Below are 16,386 nucleotides of genomic sequence, written 5' to 3'. Positions count from 1 at the left end.
TGCAAGTCCTATATTAAAGTGGAGAAAAACTAAACTCCAAGTTCATTTTGACCTGTACAGACAATGTCTTTGTCATTTTAACCAAGAGTTAATAATAGCTAGACAACAACACTTTTCTGAAATTATTAGTAGGAACCTCAACAATACACGCACTCTATTTGCCGTGGTTGACAAACTTACAAATCCCCCAAATCAAACAGCGCCAGAACTCCTCTCAACAGATAAATGCAATGAATTTGCCTGCTACTTTAGTGAAAAAGTACAAGCCATCAGGTCAAACATTGTTACAAACCAGCAAAATAACAAAACGATGCTGCACTTAAAATCACCTAGGAATAATTTAATTACCATGACAGAATTTGACTCAGTGGATCAAAATACTGTAGTAGACTTGGTTCAGCAATTGAAACCTTCCACGAGCTGTCTTGACACAATACCATCTGGCTTTTTCAAAACCATTGTGAAATCTGTTCAGATCGATTTACAACAAATAATTAATTGCTCACTTCAATCAGGTGAACTTCCTAAATGTCTGAAAGTAGCCGCCGTCAAGCCCATTCTAAAAAAAGAGAACACTGGATGTCTCCCTGCTAGCAAATTATAGACCAATCGCAAACCTTCCCTTCGTAACTAAAATAGTTGAAAAAGTGGTTTTTAATCAACTCAGCAATTTTTTGAGCTTAAACGGACTTTTGGATAAATTCCAGTCAGGTTTCCGACCTCATCACAGTACAGAAACAGCTCCGATTAAAGTACTGAATGATATAAGATTGAGCACTGATGCAGGGAAGGTATCAGTGCTCGTCTTGTTGGACCTCAGTGCAGCATTTGACACGATTGATCATAATATACTGTTAGACAGGCTGGAAACTTGGGTGGGATTAAATGGAACAGTCCTTAAATGGTTCAGGTCCTATTTGGAGGAAAGGAGTTACTTTGTGACCATTGGAAATTTTGAATCTGATCGAAAGGCCATGATATGTGGGGTCCCTCAAGGGTCAGTCCTTGGACCCCTGTTGTTCAGTCTGTATATGTTACCTTTGGGTCAAATGCTTCAGAACACCGATGTTGACTATCATAGTTATGCAGATGACACACAACTGTATTTATCTATGTCCCCAAATGACAGCAGTTCTATTAACGCATTGTGTCATTCTCTAGAGCAAGTTAACAACTGGATGAACCAAAATTTCCTTCAGCTGAACGAAAACAAAACGGAGCTCATTGTTTTCGGCAATAAAGAAAAGAGGATTGCTGTTAAAAAACAGCTTGAGTCACTGTCTTTAGAAACTAAAGACCAAGTTCGAAATCTTGGGGTACTAATAGACTCAGATCTGACCTTCAGCAATCATATTAAATTCATCACTAAAACAGCCTTTTACCAGCTGAAAAACATATCCAGACTGAAGGACTGCATGCTTCAAGCAGACCAAGAGAAGCTTATCCATGCTTTTATCTCCAGCAGACTAGATTACTGTAACGGTCTTCTGACTGGACTCTCTCAAAAGAACATGAGACAATTGCAGCTCATTCAGAACGCTGCAGCTCGAGTTCTGACCAAAACAAAAAGATCAGAACATATTACTCCAGTACTTAAGGATTTACACTGGCTCCCTGTCAGCTGTAGAATCGATTTTAAAGTTCTGCTACTCGTCTATAAATCACTAAATGGTTTGGGTCCTGAATATATCCAAGAAATGCTGATTGAGTACAAACCCAGCAGGGCTCTGAGATCTACAGACTTGGGCCAACTAGTGGAACCCAGAGTTCGAAGCAAACATGGTGAAGCTGCATTTAGCTATCATGCTGCACACAGATGGAATAGGCTGCCAACAGAAGTGAAGTCAGCCCCGAGTGTAAATGCTTTCAAATCCAGGTTAAAAACTTTGCTTTTTTCTTATACCTTTGATTAGGGACTTTTAAACAGCTTTAATTAAGTGTTTTTTTTAATTATTATTTTTATTTTTATTTTTATTTTTATTTTTATTTTTTTTTATTTATTTTTATTTTTATTTTTATTTTTATCATTATCATTTTAAACTTCCTTATGTTAAATTTTTTAAAGTTTGTTGAATAATGTTTTTAAAATTGTTAGTTTGTAACCTATTTTCATTTATTTTTCTTCCTCTGAATGTTAACTACTGTTTCTTGATGCTTATGTGTTGTCTTTCCTCGTGTAAAGCACATTGAGTTGCCTTGTGTATGAAATGTGCTATACAAATAAACTTGCCTTGCCTTGCCTTGCCTTGCCTATATTAAGCGTCGGAAATAATGGTATCGGCATGTTACTTGTTAGTACTCACCGATGCCGATATCACTGTTTGAATACAGTATCGGGGTCTCTGCCGATACCAGTATTGGTATCCGAACAACACTATTTGTTACAAGGCAAAAGTATTTCATCTGAAGAAAAGTTATTTATTCCAACACAAGAAGTCATTAATGTTACCAGAAATAAGCTGTATTTAATATATCGTATATATAATATATATATATATCATGACAAAAGGACAAAGTTTTGAAAAAAAGTGGTCTTTTTTTGTTGTTTAAAAAAAAAAATTACTAAGAATGAAGCTACTTTTTTTTAAGTTGCAAAAAAGTTGTTTAAGAGGTGTAATATTACTTGAGTAAAGGCATGTTTCTAAGAAAAAGTTTGAATAAAGATGGAATGTTAGAATAATAGTATTTTTTTTCAATTATGAGAATGGAGTTGTAGTTTTTTTTTTTTTTTTTGGAAAAGAGCTATAATGGCGCAAAAATAAAGCTGCATTTTTCCCCCAAGAGTAAAGTCATTTGTTTTCAAGAATGAAGTCATTTTTTCCCCAATTAAAAAAAACAAAAAAAACGAAAAAACAAAACAAAACAGGAATAATGTCATATTTTCGAATAAACTTATAAAGTAATCGTTCAAGAAAAGTCGTAACATGACGAGAATCTGATTTAGTTTCAAGAAAAACCTGCAATATTACGAGATTAGTCGCACTTTTGAAGACAAAAGCCAAAATGCTTTGAGAATGAAGATGCATTTTTACAAGAAAAACAAGCTGTAACAATACAAGAATATTAATTTCCTTACCTTGCAAAGTCATATAACGAGAACAGTATTTTTTTTCTCCAACAGCCATATTTTTTCAAGAATAAAGTTGTGATACGAGTTAAAGTCTACACATTTCTTCTGACAAGAACTTCGGAGTATCACAACAAAAAAAGTTAACGCTTCAAGAACTAAGTTGTACTTTTTTCTAGAAGAAAGTGAAAAATGTGGCGTCACGGTGCACATTTACCATGAAGACGGTCTTGCCTTGCCCTGGCGGTCCCTCCACCACCATGGCCCCACCATTGGCCTGCGCCTGTTCCACCATCTCTACAGCAGCAGACAGCAGCTTGTCCCGGCTGAGGAACTGCCTTTGCAGCGCCTCCTGGTGAACCTCTTGCACTAACATTTCGGACGTTGCGTCTGCCTCGTCTTCTTCGTCCTCCTAAGAGCGAGGGGGGGGGGGGGGGGTTATGCTTGTTTTGGTAGCTCGGGCGAGACGCTGCCGTTGAATTGCTCACTTCGACAAACTGATTGATGATCGCCTCCCAGAGGTCCTCCAGCACCGCTTTGGAAAAGCTTTCCAGGTTCTTCAAGTAGGGTTTGCCATCCACAACACCCGCCCATTCACACGGGTAACTTGGAAAGAGACAAGGACTGTTTCATTACAGATCCTGTACCCCCTCAAAATAAAATATATATATATATATATATATATATATATATATATATATATATATATATATATATATATATATAACATCCACATTCTATACTAAAGATGTTCAAAGTCAAACCGTTTGCAAAGAGGGCCGGTTTTAAGGAAGTGACAATGTGTGTTTATGTGTGTGCGTGATTATTTTTTTTTTGGGGGGGGGCCATTTAGCTTTGAGTTGCTTTAATTTTTCACATTTGTTCAGTCACCTTTTTGTAGTTTAGTCTGGTAGTGACTTGATTTTGAATATAAATAAAGATGACTTGACTTCTGAAAAAAAAAAAAAAAAGTCATTTTTTTGGCAAATTAGGCAGGCACCGTCACATCCTATTTCAGTGGATGAAAATAAATAAATAAAAATAAGCCAATTTCCACTTGTCCCGGAAACCAACTATAAAGAAACTCCAAAACTCTAACTCTGATTTCCACTTCACCGACATACATTTTGAAAGCCGTTGGAACAACTCACTTGTCAGTGACCTTCAGCTTGTTGACGTGGATCCATCGCTTCAGACGTGCCAGTTTGGACTCCGCCTCCTTTGATTCAGCAGCAAAGTCGGACTTCCAAGCCACAGGTACAGAACTGCAGAAAAGGAAAAGGTATAGATTTATTTATTTTTTTTCCTTGACATTAGATTTTGGTGGGTGGGAAAAAACAAAACAAAATTAAGAATACTTGATGACATCTGGGTTTCTGAAGTAGCAAAACATGCGCTGCTTCGCCGCATCACCATAGAGTGCCTGAAAGTGACGGATCTCCATGTCTGTGATTGACAGGCCTTCGTAGCCTGATCCGAACTAAGACACAAAAATGAGCATTTTATGAACAACACATTTCATAGCAATAAATCAATAGGCGTCTGTAGAGAAAGGTATTTGGCAATATTATCAAGGAGTTAGCATGTCTGTTTCTTACAATGGATCTGGTATCTTGGCTGTTCAATTTTGTCCAATGAAAAATGTGCAAAGGTTTTTAGGTCTAAATATACTCAACTTTATCCCCCCCTAGAAAAGCATTAATGTTACATGAATAGTATTTTTGCATTTCTGTGGCCTATTTTTAGGGAAAAAAAAATGAAAAAAAAGTTTTAATCTTATTCTTATAAGAATGGCCTTTAACTAAGTTGTAAAGAGAGTCTTTTTCCGAGAAGTCATAGATCACGCGCAAAAAAAAAAAAACAAAAAAAAAATTAGGAAAAAAAAAAAAAATCATGCTGTAGTATTTTTATTTTTTTTTTTTTTAACTATAAAATGTCGGAATCTAACGAGTTGCTTTTTTTTCAAGTCATAAGATTTAAGAACGATTTAAAGTTGGACTCTTGTTAGAATTTTTTTTTGCGAGAAAGTCGTATTACAAAGAATAGTCATTTTTTGAGAAAAGTGGTAAGATTACAAGAAAAAAAAATACTATGAGAATAAAATGATAGTTTTGAGAAGAAAAGCCATAATGCTACAAGAAGTCATTTTTAATCTTGAAAAATATAAATATTGAGTAAATAATTGGATTTTTTTTTTTTTTTTTTTTTTTTTTTTTTAAGAAGTTAAAGTATTTTATTTATAAGTCAGTTACAAGATCAAGTACATTTTCAAGAAAGAAAGTCGCAATATGAGAATAAAATGAAATCATATGAGCAAAAACGAATAGTGATTTTTATATTTTATTTATAAAAAGTGCAATGAGTCATATTAAAAGAAAAAAGTCAAGACAATAATAAGAATATAAGTAATCTAACAAGAATAATTTGTACAAGTTGTAGAAAAATTGTGACACTGCGATGATAAATTAATTATTAGGGGGAAAAAGTTGTACAATTATGAAAGTGAGATAATAGTCCTATTATTAAGACAATGAAGTTGATTTTTTTTCCCCCTTACCAATTTGTACTGCTGCAGATCTGCTACAGCAAGTGTGTCTGGCACCAGGCCATACCTCTGGCCCAGGATGGCCACCATCATCTGGCTGCGAGCCACCTCCGCCAGACACAGTGCGGCGGCTCGGTCAGACTCCTCCTCAGTCACGCCCCAGCGCAGCTCCACCTCCTGCAGGTGAAGGCAGTGTGGCGCAGCGCGGCGGCGAAGCTCCGGAAAAACGCTGCGCACCAAGACGTCGCGCTCGGCGTGCATGTCGCGGAAGGTGGACGATATGAAGACGCGCACACCACGCCACCTGAAATAAGACGGTCAAATATTTTGTTATCACGTTTCATATGCCGGTAATATTTGTTCATTTGACTCCAAGTTACCATTTAATTACCTCAAATCATAGATGCTTTTTTAATTAGTTTATTTGTTAAATTTTACCAAAATACTTAAACTTTAGCAACTTGTAAAAACTGTTTTGTTTTTTTTACTTAATACTGCTTGTATTCATATACTTTTTTAAAAAATTACCTTAAATTATTTATCAAATAAAAAAACAGAGTTTTTAAATTCTTTAAGTTGTTTCTTCAATTTTGTTAGTTTACTTTGTCTTTTTTTTTTTTTTACACGTTATTTTAGTTTTAGTCTAACTAGTCATCTATATTTTCCTTTTTTAGGGATGCACGATAATTTGTTTGTTTTTTTTCCCCCCACAGATAACAATAACCGTTAACATTTTTTTGGGAAATGACAAATATGAGTTGTTGCATCATAAAAGAACAGAACATTTCAATCACACTTTCAAAAGTTGTCAACAAAAACATACAGTTGCACATTTTACCACTTTCTGAACTCGTCAATTCAGATGGCGAGGTGATGAGCAATCTCAAAAGATGCGCATTAGTAACTATTAATAAAATTGGTGACGTTTTGTTGTCACTACCACTAGCATTTTTAATATGCCAGTCATATTTTAAGGTATCGATACACGCAACAGCTCCCTGTCTATGGCCGTTTTATGATCAAGAAATTGAAATGTTAAATTAGAAGAATAGAAAATTGCCAGCAATTTCATACAATTTTAAGGTAAAAATGCTATATTGAGATAAGCATAGTCTCTTGAAAATTATTTCTCGTTTTTTGGGGGGGAAATTTCATGTATCAAAAGGTACTTTTGGTATTGGCGAGTACCCGTACTGGTATCGGTCTGAAAAGTGGTATAGAACATCCCCATATTACTGTATATTAATGCTTCAATGAAAAAGAAAAAAAAAAAAAAAAAAAAAAAAAAAAAATTAGCTAGTAGCGCAGTAATTGTTATAAAGAAAACTATGCACTATGATGCCTAGACTCCTTGAGCATTTTAAAGTGCCGTGGAATATTGTTCACTGACAGTTATGCAAGTATGTATAGAGCTGAAGCTACATTAGTAGATTAGTAAAGTGCTACAGTCACATAGGGAGAGATGTACAATATGGGTAATGAATTAACTGTTGAGGGAACTGGAAATGGCAAGAAGGACGAAGCCATCACTCCCATATCTTACTGTCTTTATTTTGTATCAATTTAGCAATTTTAACTAATTTAAGTTTAAATTACCTTAACTTCGGGGTGGTGGGAATGGATACCAGGCTATCTGCAGACTTAGGCTCTTTGGCTCCTTCCGGCGGTGGGACGTTGTACACTTTGTCCAAATGCTCCACGTGGTCGAGCAGCCTGGATGAGCCTCGCTCAGCCACAAACCTGGTTCAAGAATGTAAATACATAGACTAGGGCTGTGCAATTAATCGAAATTCAAATCACAATTTCAATTATTACACTCCACAATTACAAAATCATCATAATCATAAAAGATTAATAATGAGTGTTTTAAATGTATACATTTGCACCTTTTCAAAATTTTAAAATAATTTGTTTCATCCAAAAGGAACTTTCATAATTACAGTGTTTCAAAGAATTATATTGGTCTTATTATAATTATTTTTTTTAATTTGTTTTTTTACATTTAAACATTTTCTTGTTTTGGACCATAAAATAAATGATCGTCCGACTGCACAGTACACATGCTGCACTCCAATTTCAAGTTTTTTTTCCCCCCAACAAATAAACAAATATAATATATATTACGATACATTGTTTGGTCCAAAAGGAACTTACTTTTTTTTTTTTTTTTTTTTTTTTTTTTTAAAGCTTAAGCATTTTCTTGTTTTGTACCCAAAAAAATAATAATTTGAATAATGATTTCAATTATTGCCAATATAATCATGATTATTTTTTCCATAATCAAGCAGCCCTAACATAAACACTAATTTATTAAAAGTTCAGCTTTTTCTTGACTTTGAATTTTTTTTCCACCACCAACATTTATGAATTTTTTGCGTACTATTTTTGCATTTTAAAGAGCTCTTCCACCGCCAGAACTTTTGGAAAACCTTTCAGTTTACCTTGGCAAATTTTATTATTATTATTTTATTTTTTTTCCACCAACAACAATTTTAAAAAGGATTAAAGGATCAAACTACCACTGATTGTTACATCCACAACATCAATTACTCCTGGAAAGCTCGCTTTCTCGACTTCTGTTGTTAAAAGGCATCACAGCATGTAGTAAGAAACAGGAAAAACTGGAGCATTAAATGTCTTCAGTGTGAAAAACTGATCTAGAAAATATTTGTGTAATTCTTAAATTGAACATTGTTAAAGTTTTCATGACTCCATTCGCTCTCTCAAGATGTTTTACCTCAGAATTTGTTCGCTGAAGCCTTGCAGAAACACGTGGTTCCTGCCAGAAGTTTTTGAGTCGAAATGTCTACTGAAAGCCCACAAAAATGTAAATGTCAATTCAGGGCTACAACAGAGATTCTAACAGTTTGCCATTTGCCAAAAATGATGAAGCTGGTAACGCCTTACGTATCAGACATGACAAGTTCAATGTAGAGGCATTTGTCACTGATTTCCTTCATGTAGCTCTTCACGGCCCACTCCACTTGTTGATTGGTGTACGTCTCAGTCAACGAAATGACGTTGTCCACCTGAGGAAACAAAGTTTGTGTCAAAGATAACTTCGACACTGATGTGAAGCAGACAACTGTTTATAAAAATGCTTTTCTGGAAGGTCTTTTTTTTTTTTTTTTTTTTTTTTTAAGAAAAAAAAAATAGATCTGTAAGTAGACTGTTCCTTTCAAATACACAACAATAACGCTAAATGAAAAAGCATAGGGTGAAGCTTTAACTCGTTATGCCGAAAAAAAGTCGTAATATTAACTAAGCTCTATTTTTCCCCAGAGATAAGCCAAAGATAAGTATAGTCAATCTATTGAGAGGATATCCATAATATTGCAAAAACGCAAATGCATATTTTTGCATGTGCCAATGCTTTCAGAATATCCCTATTAAAAAAATAAAAAATAAATAATACACTATGATAATAAATATGTATTTTGTTAATTAAAAGAAAAACATTCTTACAAAGTAACTCAGGCACACCAGAGAAACAAACTACTGGTATGTGTATACAGGGAATAGGAACTTCTGTATTTCAGTCTAATTAGGAGTCAACATGTGATGGCTTGACAAACCAACAAACCTTGTTTTTCTGGAGGACATGGTGGAGGTAAATGCTGAATTCCAACTGGGCATCCCTGCTCGTGTTTCTCATTTTCAATGCCTGTTAGAGGACAGTCAACACCTCAGTCAGTCCTTATCGTTACATTTAGGCACTTGCTTTGCTGTCGCCATACCTGGATTTGCTGCATCACGAGCCGCACGTTTTCCAAAAGAACGTCAGACTTCAGCTGCACCTCTGCATATTTATTGTAGTCCAGCAAGATGACATGGGCATCCTCGCAGCTGCTGGCGATCATCAGTGAAAGAAGAACGGTAACCTCCAGCATCTGAGAAGAAAAATGTGTTTTTATTTTATTTATTACTTTTTCATGTTGTTTTTCAATTAAAGAATAAAATAAATACTATGCACGACTTCAATGAGATTGTCAATAACAAAAAAACAAAAACAAAAAAAAACTATTTTCTCTCAGAAATCCTCTCATATTTTACAGCATTTTCTCCAAAAATAGTGTATTTTTTGGACAATGTTACTTTAAGTCTAAGTCTACTTAAGTCCTATACTAGTGTCGGAAATAATGGTATCGGCATGTTACTTGTTAGTACTCACCGGTAACAATACCACTGTTTTAATGCAGTATCGGAGCCTCTGCCGATACCAGTATCGCTATCGGAAGAACACTAGTCATCATCAAGGTAAAGTTGAATCTTTCAAAGGAATACATCATAACATTACAACATTAAAATCCCTTCTTTTGATTATGTTTTCTTATCGTGATGTTTTGTATTTTTATAAGTTAGCTGCAATTTTAAAAAATTTTCCTGAAAAAAAGTCGATTTTTAATTCTAATTTTACAACATAAAAACCATAAGAATTGTATTTTTGTATCCCTAAAAATAAGTCATTGCTTCTATGAAAAAAAAAATTGTAAAATTGCAATACCACTAAAGAAAATAAATGGAAAATTGCTGTCACAAGAATAGAATATTTTTAAGTCATAACACTACCAGAATAAAGCCTTATGTTTAAAGAAAAAAAAAAAGGCTGAATATTATGCAAGTTGTATTTTATCAAGAACAAATGGTGTAAATATACGATGGCCTTTTTAGATTGCAAAAAAATGCTGTTTTTTTAAGGCGTGACAAAAACAAAAAAAGATCTTACAGAAGGAGAGAGCTTGTCCTCTTCATTCGTTTTCTTTTTCTTCTTCCTTTCATCTTCCTCTTCCTCCACCGCCTCCTTATCTTCATCCTCAGTGTGCTCTGAGTCAGGTGAACTATTCTTACTTTCATCTTCCGCTTCTTCATTCCCTTCCGCTTCTTCACTCCCTTCCGTTTCCACACTCCCTTCCGTTTCCACACTCCCTTCCGTTTCCACACTCCCTTCCGTTTCCACACTCCCTTCCGCTTCCACACTCCCTTCCGCTTCTTCCGCTTCCACACTACCTTCCGCTTCTTCCGCTTCCTCACTCCCTTCCGCTTCCTCACTCCCTTCCGCTTCCTCACTCCCTTCCGCTTCTTCCGCTTCTTCACTCCCTTCCGCTTCCTCACTCCCTTCCTCTTTTTCCTCATTGTTCTCAGGGTAAGGTGGAAGACAGAAGTCCATCTTTTTGTTCTTGGCCTGTGTCATATGCATGTTGATGTCGATCAAGATGACTGTGCGTCCCGGCAGGGGTGGGATGTTGTAGCGGCACGAGATCTGCACCGCCTTCTCCAGGGCTTGCCGGTAACAGTCCAGCAGGCCGACGGTGTACTCCCTCTGACTGCGTACAATTTCATAACATGTTTGATACTTTTTCATATGTATGCATTTGTCCAAAACAAGCAAAAAAAAAAAAAAAAAGTTTAAAATAAATTACAACCACAGGGGTGTGAATTTCTTCAATAACATCAGACTTTACACTCCTTTAACAAAGTCTGTTTAGCTTGATGCTAAATGCTATATGCTAGATGCTATAAACCTTTACACACACAAAAATGTTTGAACACAAGCGGTGGAGTAGTAGTAACATGCAGACATAATACAATAGTTACATATATTCGTCATGCTTTGTGAAAAATGACATTTATTTGTCATTTTATTTATGTATTGGAAGAACGATATATTCGAAGTAAACACTTCGAAATAAACTAACATTACTGCATCTTACTGATTCAGTTGTGAAATTTTGTGTGCATCTCTATGACTATTGTACTTCCCACAGGTAGTGCACACCAAAAGGAGCAGCACAATGTCCTTCAACTTGGAGCAAAAAAAAGTTGCGCAAAAAAAATTTTTCATTCTTTACATTCTATTTCAAGTTACAGTGTGTAGGATTTAGTGCCATCTAGCGGTGAAATAACAGAATGCAACGACTGAAGCACATGCACGAAAAGTGCCTCAGAGACACACGTCACAAGCCTACCACCAATTACTATCAATTATCATTTGGAGTGAGCAGCCTAGCGAGTAGGAGCTAGCGGGAGCGATGAGCAATTACTCGTTGGAGCGGCTATTAGGAGAAGCCAGCAAAATCTAACAAAATCAAATCAGAGGGAAACAAGCAGCGGGAGCCCGAATCACGGAGTCAGTGACGAACACCTGTGGAAGGTAAGCGTCGGTTGACCCATTGGGTCCGACAAGGATGGTGGCTATAACATGTCAGCCTCCTATAAGGCGCGGCACAAGCTTTGTAATATAAATTAGCGACTACTAGACTTATGATTATTGTTAAGAAATAAATACATAAATAAAACACTTAGAAATTATCTTACGGTTATGAGATATATTGTTAAATAAGATAAGAAAAATACACATTTTTCCTTTTACTAAATGGCATTTCATCAACAAGTAGTTACAGTCTTATTCATTCTATTTGCATTTCTTCAACTGTAATGAGAATCGGATTTTTGTTGTCATACTTAGCCTTGAAGATCTGATCCTTCTTCGTGCGGTAAAGACGGTAGATAAAGGGCACACCGAGTGCCACCCGCAGCCGCTTCTTGTTGGTCGACTCCCAGTCCAGGGAGCGGAAGCGCCTGCTCTTTGGGATCCCTTTGAGGATGTTCTTCAGGATCTCGTTGTTGGGGGACGTTTGCGGCAAGGCTGTGGGGAGCAAGGAGTAAAGTAGGAAGTGATTTATTGTAGGGCTGCACGATATTGGAAAATCATGCGATATGGTTGCTGAATACAGCGATAGATATTATTGCGATATTTAAAGGTGTACCAAAGGAAAGCCAAAATACAAAATACATTATTATCTAATGAAAGAATAAATTTTTTTCATGCAGCAAAACAAGCAAATTCAATGTAATCTTAGTTAATTAATCGTAATTACCTCTCGATAATGTTCAACTATTGGATGGTGATGCACATTTTAGCTAGTGGCTGACTGGACGAATTCAGATAAAAGCATCAAATTCCATATGAAACTTATTGCACGTCTTTGCAATATGAATATTGCATGGGCCAATATCACAATATCAATATGTTTTCGATATATTGTGCAGCCCTAATTTATTGTTCTTTTGCATGATGCCAACTTGGCCCAAATGATGCGTTTCAACTGGTACAGCCGATACAATGAGGTACTAAACCAGTGACGGCTGCCCATTGGGCGAGCTGATTTGTCATGACTGCATTATTGTTGTGTACTTATAATAAAAATGAAATGACCAAAATAAACACACATGCTAATGTTACCTAGGTGGTCCAGTGTTTAGCAACCTTTTTGGGGTTCTGGACCCCCTTGCATATTTTTGTTCAGCCTTTTCTGCAGTGTATCACTCCACATTCTCGCAGTTGTTTGATAGTGTTTGTCATTCTGAACTTCAATGTCAATACTATGAGATTTTTGCACTGCTGCTATACCAGAGGTGGAAAATGGAAACTGAGGAGGAATTAGGTCGGGTACAGTGGAAAACTGGCACAATTGTGTTGCATGCACTCTCTGCTGCCACTAAATGCAAACTTTTTATTTTTATTTTATTTTTTTTAGCACAAATAGAAATTTTAGAGACAATGTCAATCAACTTGTATACAGTAAATGTTCACATTTCCTCTCATTTTTACTATATTACTGATGAATGGGTGAAGTGTGCAAATATTCAAGCACAATTATTTATTTTTATAATCTGAAAATGTACTTGCTGCAAATGTTCGAGACGTCGAAAAATGTACTTACACTTCGGGGTGTAACAAAAGTCAATTCCAATTGGAAAAAAGGTTTTGATTTGACGAACCAAATTATTGCATTTGAAAATCGCTACATCCTTCAATTAAATTGCACACCATGTATTGAAATGTGTATCGGATCGTTTTGTGATGGCGCAGGTATGAAAATTGGTTTGGGGTTGCGAATGATTTCCTGATTCTTTGAATTCAATTAACTTTGATAGTTTGGGCCTTTAATGTTAAAACTTGACAAAAGCTACAGCCATACCATGTCGAATCAAATAATCCCATTGAATACAACAGTCGTTTAAGCACTTTGAGACTCTGATTAAGTCAAAATACATTTGACTCCACTTCAACTGTCTCAAAGTTTAGGGACAAATTGCCACCATTTAGGCGCCCTTTGGAGCTCTGAAGCGGTCAGGAAAAATAAAAATATGATGACTCACAAAGATTGCGAAGCTCCATGATGACTTTGTAAGCAGACAGGAAGCGGAAGGGAAATTGACGACTCTGAAGAACTGCTTTCTGTTAACAAATCATAATGACTTTGTGCTAGCTACACATAAACCCACAGATCAAAATTGTGCGCTAAAATGATGACAATGACGACGAGCAACTCACTTTATTGGTGAGCCTGCTGAGGATCTTCTGGTGATGGGTCATACTGATGCCCTGCTTGATCATGTTTCTCAGGTTCCTCAGCATGGCCATGAAGGGTAGCGACTTATTGTCTGGATAAAAAAAAATAAGCGCATGTTGATGTGCGTAGAGCTATATTTAGTGGAATTTCTACATGATCCAATTGTGAAAGACATTTAACAGAAACATAAGAATCTGAACATGATACATGGGACTTACCACACGGAGTTATTCAAATTAATGCGAAATCTGAATAAGATCCGGATCAAACTTGTTTGACATTGCAGATTTTGATATCCTGCATAAACTTCAAATTAGATCATGGATTCATTGACATTCTTTATTTTTATTTTTAACATTTTTGGCCAGTATTATTATTTTTTTTATAATTTTTTAATAGACATTTTAGTCATCAATCTGCAGTTTTTCAATACTAAGATCATCCAAATTAGTCACAAATTGAAAATTAGATTTTACCCCCCCCCCCCCCCATCTAAAATTGTTGTGTGGTTTGTCACAGGTAATTGACCTAAATTGACTTTTTTTTTTTTTTCCCCAATACAAATTTAAAAAAAAAAATGTAAGAGTAATTATAAAATATTGTGACTGAATGAAATGGATAATGTCTGAGGTTTGCTGACGGTAAAAATAAAGAAATAGATACCAATGAGTTTCTCCCAAGTGGCAGCCTTGTTGCCCTCCTGACTAAGCAGACGCTCCCATGTCTCTGCTTCCTTGAGCTTCATCCTTTGACCTGCCCTGTCTCGGTCCCAGTCACCCTTCAGACCGCTGGAGATGAACGCCTTGTGGTCCGCAGGATACCTGCAAAACAAGTAGAAGTTGAAGACCTCGGGCCCCCCCCGCCCCCCTTGGTGACAGTCTACCTCGTTTGCATAATTCAGCACTGATCTTACTTTCTCCCCAGGATGGCCATGACATGCTCGGCTGGTTCTTTGATGTGAAGCTTCTTGATCAACTTCTTCATGTTGAATTCATCTTGCTTTTTATCCACAGTCTGTTTGGCATCTACTTGCAGCTACATGAGCACACAAGTCAGTTTTAATCACCTTGAACTCTCTGACTGTCACACGTTTTATATAAAAAAAAAAATTAAAAAAACAGTGCCAGCCGATTTCGAGCATTTTAACTCATCTTTCAAGGCAAAAAGAATATTGTTTGCCTTTACTACATATACAACGTGGGTACTAAATGAAAGATCGCATTTAATTAATCAGAATTTTACTAATCATTATTAATCGTCGTTAGCAGTCAAAGTTTTAAAATAGATGTTAATTAACATTAACATTGTACTGATTATGGATTTCTTTTAACTTACATAATTCTGCAGAATTGACGCGTCGGATCGGAGCCAGTTGGCCCACTTTGTTAGATCCTCCGTGCTTGGTTTCTGCAGAATATTAAGAGAAAATTGGTTGTTTATTTGAAGTAAAGCAATTATTTGAGAAGTACTTACAATGACAGCAATATGGGCAACACAATGAATTCATAAAATTTCAAATGAATGTAAAAGTTAAATATTTAAAAAAAAAATTACAAAGGCAATCTCAAATAAAAGACATATACAAGGGCAAAGGCATTTATTTGATTATTTCATAAGACATTTCTAAAATCTCAAAAACAAAATACGTAACACTCATACAGCATGCACTATGGTAAACGGGCACTTATTTTAAATAAGGTGATTAGTTAACCTTTACTTAAGGGCACAGATTGTCGTCTGTTGATTAGGAATCGTTACTGTTTTTAAGTAGACAACACACACTAATTAATTGAGGTGTGGCTTTCAGGCTGAGGCTAACCATATTTGAGGAGAGTAGGATTGTGTACGCTTCTTGGAAGTCTGCACCCATTGCATGTATCTAAATGTAACAGTTTCCATAAGAAGTACAAAACATAAAAATAAGGTGTAATAACTATAAATACCGTACCTTGCCCTTGCGTTTGTTGCGGCTGTGCTTACAGCGGTGTTTGCGCGTGTTGTACTTAGCCAGCTGATACTCATTAAACTCCTTGAACTTGTCGGCCATGGCCTTCTTCAGGCACATGGGCAGCGAGCGGCTGAAACACTGCAAGAAATGAAAATAGCGGGTTGTGAGGCAGGTCAGCCAGGACACAAGGGGGCACCGCTGTTCCACTACAACAGGATCGTGGTCAACACACCGTGCTGTAGATGCGCACCACCTCCAGCCAGTCGGACGGCAGCTGGACGGCGGCGCAGAAGTAGCGGCGCACGTGGCACTTGGTGGGCGGGTGGTTGGCGGCCAGGGCCAGCAGGAAGTTGGCGGTGATGCGGATGTTCAATTCTTGTCTTGTGTACAGCGCCACCTAGAAGGAGGGAAGCACAAAGAGCAGAATAAAACATTTATGATACATATAGTATAATCAGTCGCTGATAAT

General features: G+C 36.4%; 1 protein-coding gene across 2 annotated transcripts in view; it reads right to left on the bottom strand.

Annotated features, from left to right (window-relative positions):
- Positions 1 to 16,386, bottom strand: part of tep1 (telomerase-associated protein 1) — a 43,528-nt gene that overhangs the window by 19,734 nt on the left and 7,408 nt on the right. For both annotated transcript variants that reach the window (XM_077515818.1, XM_077515809.1), the window contains exons 5-23: positions 16,150 to 16,314; positions 15,918 to 16,055; positions 15,305 to 15,376; positions 14,883 to 15,004; positions 14,633 to 14,790; positions 13,951 to 14,060; positions 13,776 to 13,854; positions 12,075 to 12,258; positions 10,339 to 10,936; positions 9,350 to 9,502; positions 9,196 to 9,276; positions 8,520 to 8,641; positions 8,350 to 8,421; positions 7,209 to 7,352; positions 5,625 to 5,916; positions 4,426 to 4,547; positions 4,219 to 4,332; positions 3,556 to 3,673; positions 3,285 to 3,479 (exon numbers count right to left, since the gene is read on the bottom strand). In XM_077515818.1, coding sequence (XP_077371944.1) covers positions 3,285 to 3,479; positions 3,556 to 3,673; positions 4,219 to 4,332; positions 4,426 to 4,547; positions 5,625 to 5,916; positions 7,209 to 7,352; positions 8,350 to 8,421; positions 8,520 to 8,641; positions 9,196 to 9,276; positions 9,350 to 9,502; positions 10,339 to 10,936; positions 12,075 to 12,258; positions 13,776 to 13,854; positions 13,951 to 14,060; positions 14,633 to 14,790; positions 14,883 to 15,004; positions 15,305 to 15,376; positions 15,918 to 16,055; positions 16,150 to 16,314 — 3,039 coding nt within the window. The remainder of the gene's footprint in view (positions 1 to 3,284; positions 3,480 to 3,555; positions 3,674 to 4,218; positions 4,333 to 4,425; positions 4,548 to 5,624; positions 5,917 to 7,208; positions 7,353 to 8,349; positions 8,422 to 8,519; positions 8,642 to 9,195; positions 9,277 to 9,349; positions 9,503 to 10,338; positions 10,937 to 12,074; positions 12,259 to 13,775; positions 13,855 to 13,950; positions 14,061 to 14,632; positions 14,791 to 14,882; positions 15,005 to 15,304; positions 15,377 to 15,917; positions 16,056 to 16,149; positions 16,315 to 16,386) is intronic.

Source organism: Festucalex cinctus, chromosome 1, assembly GCF_051991245.1.
Source record: "Festucalex cinctus isolate MCC-2025b chromosome 1, RoL_Fcin_1.0, whole genome shotgun sequence".
Lineage (NCBI taxonomy): Eukaryota > Metazoa > Chordata > Actinopteri > Syngnathiformes > Syngnathidae > Festucalex > Festucalex cinctus.
The sequence above is the reverse complement of the archived record's forward strand: the minus strand, read 5'-3'. Positions and strand labels throughout refer to the sequence as shown.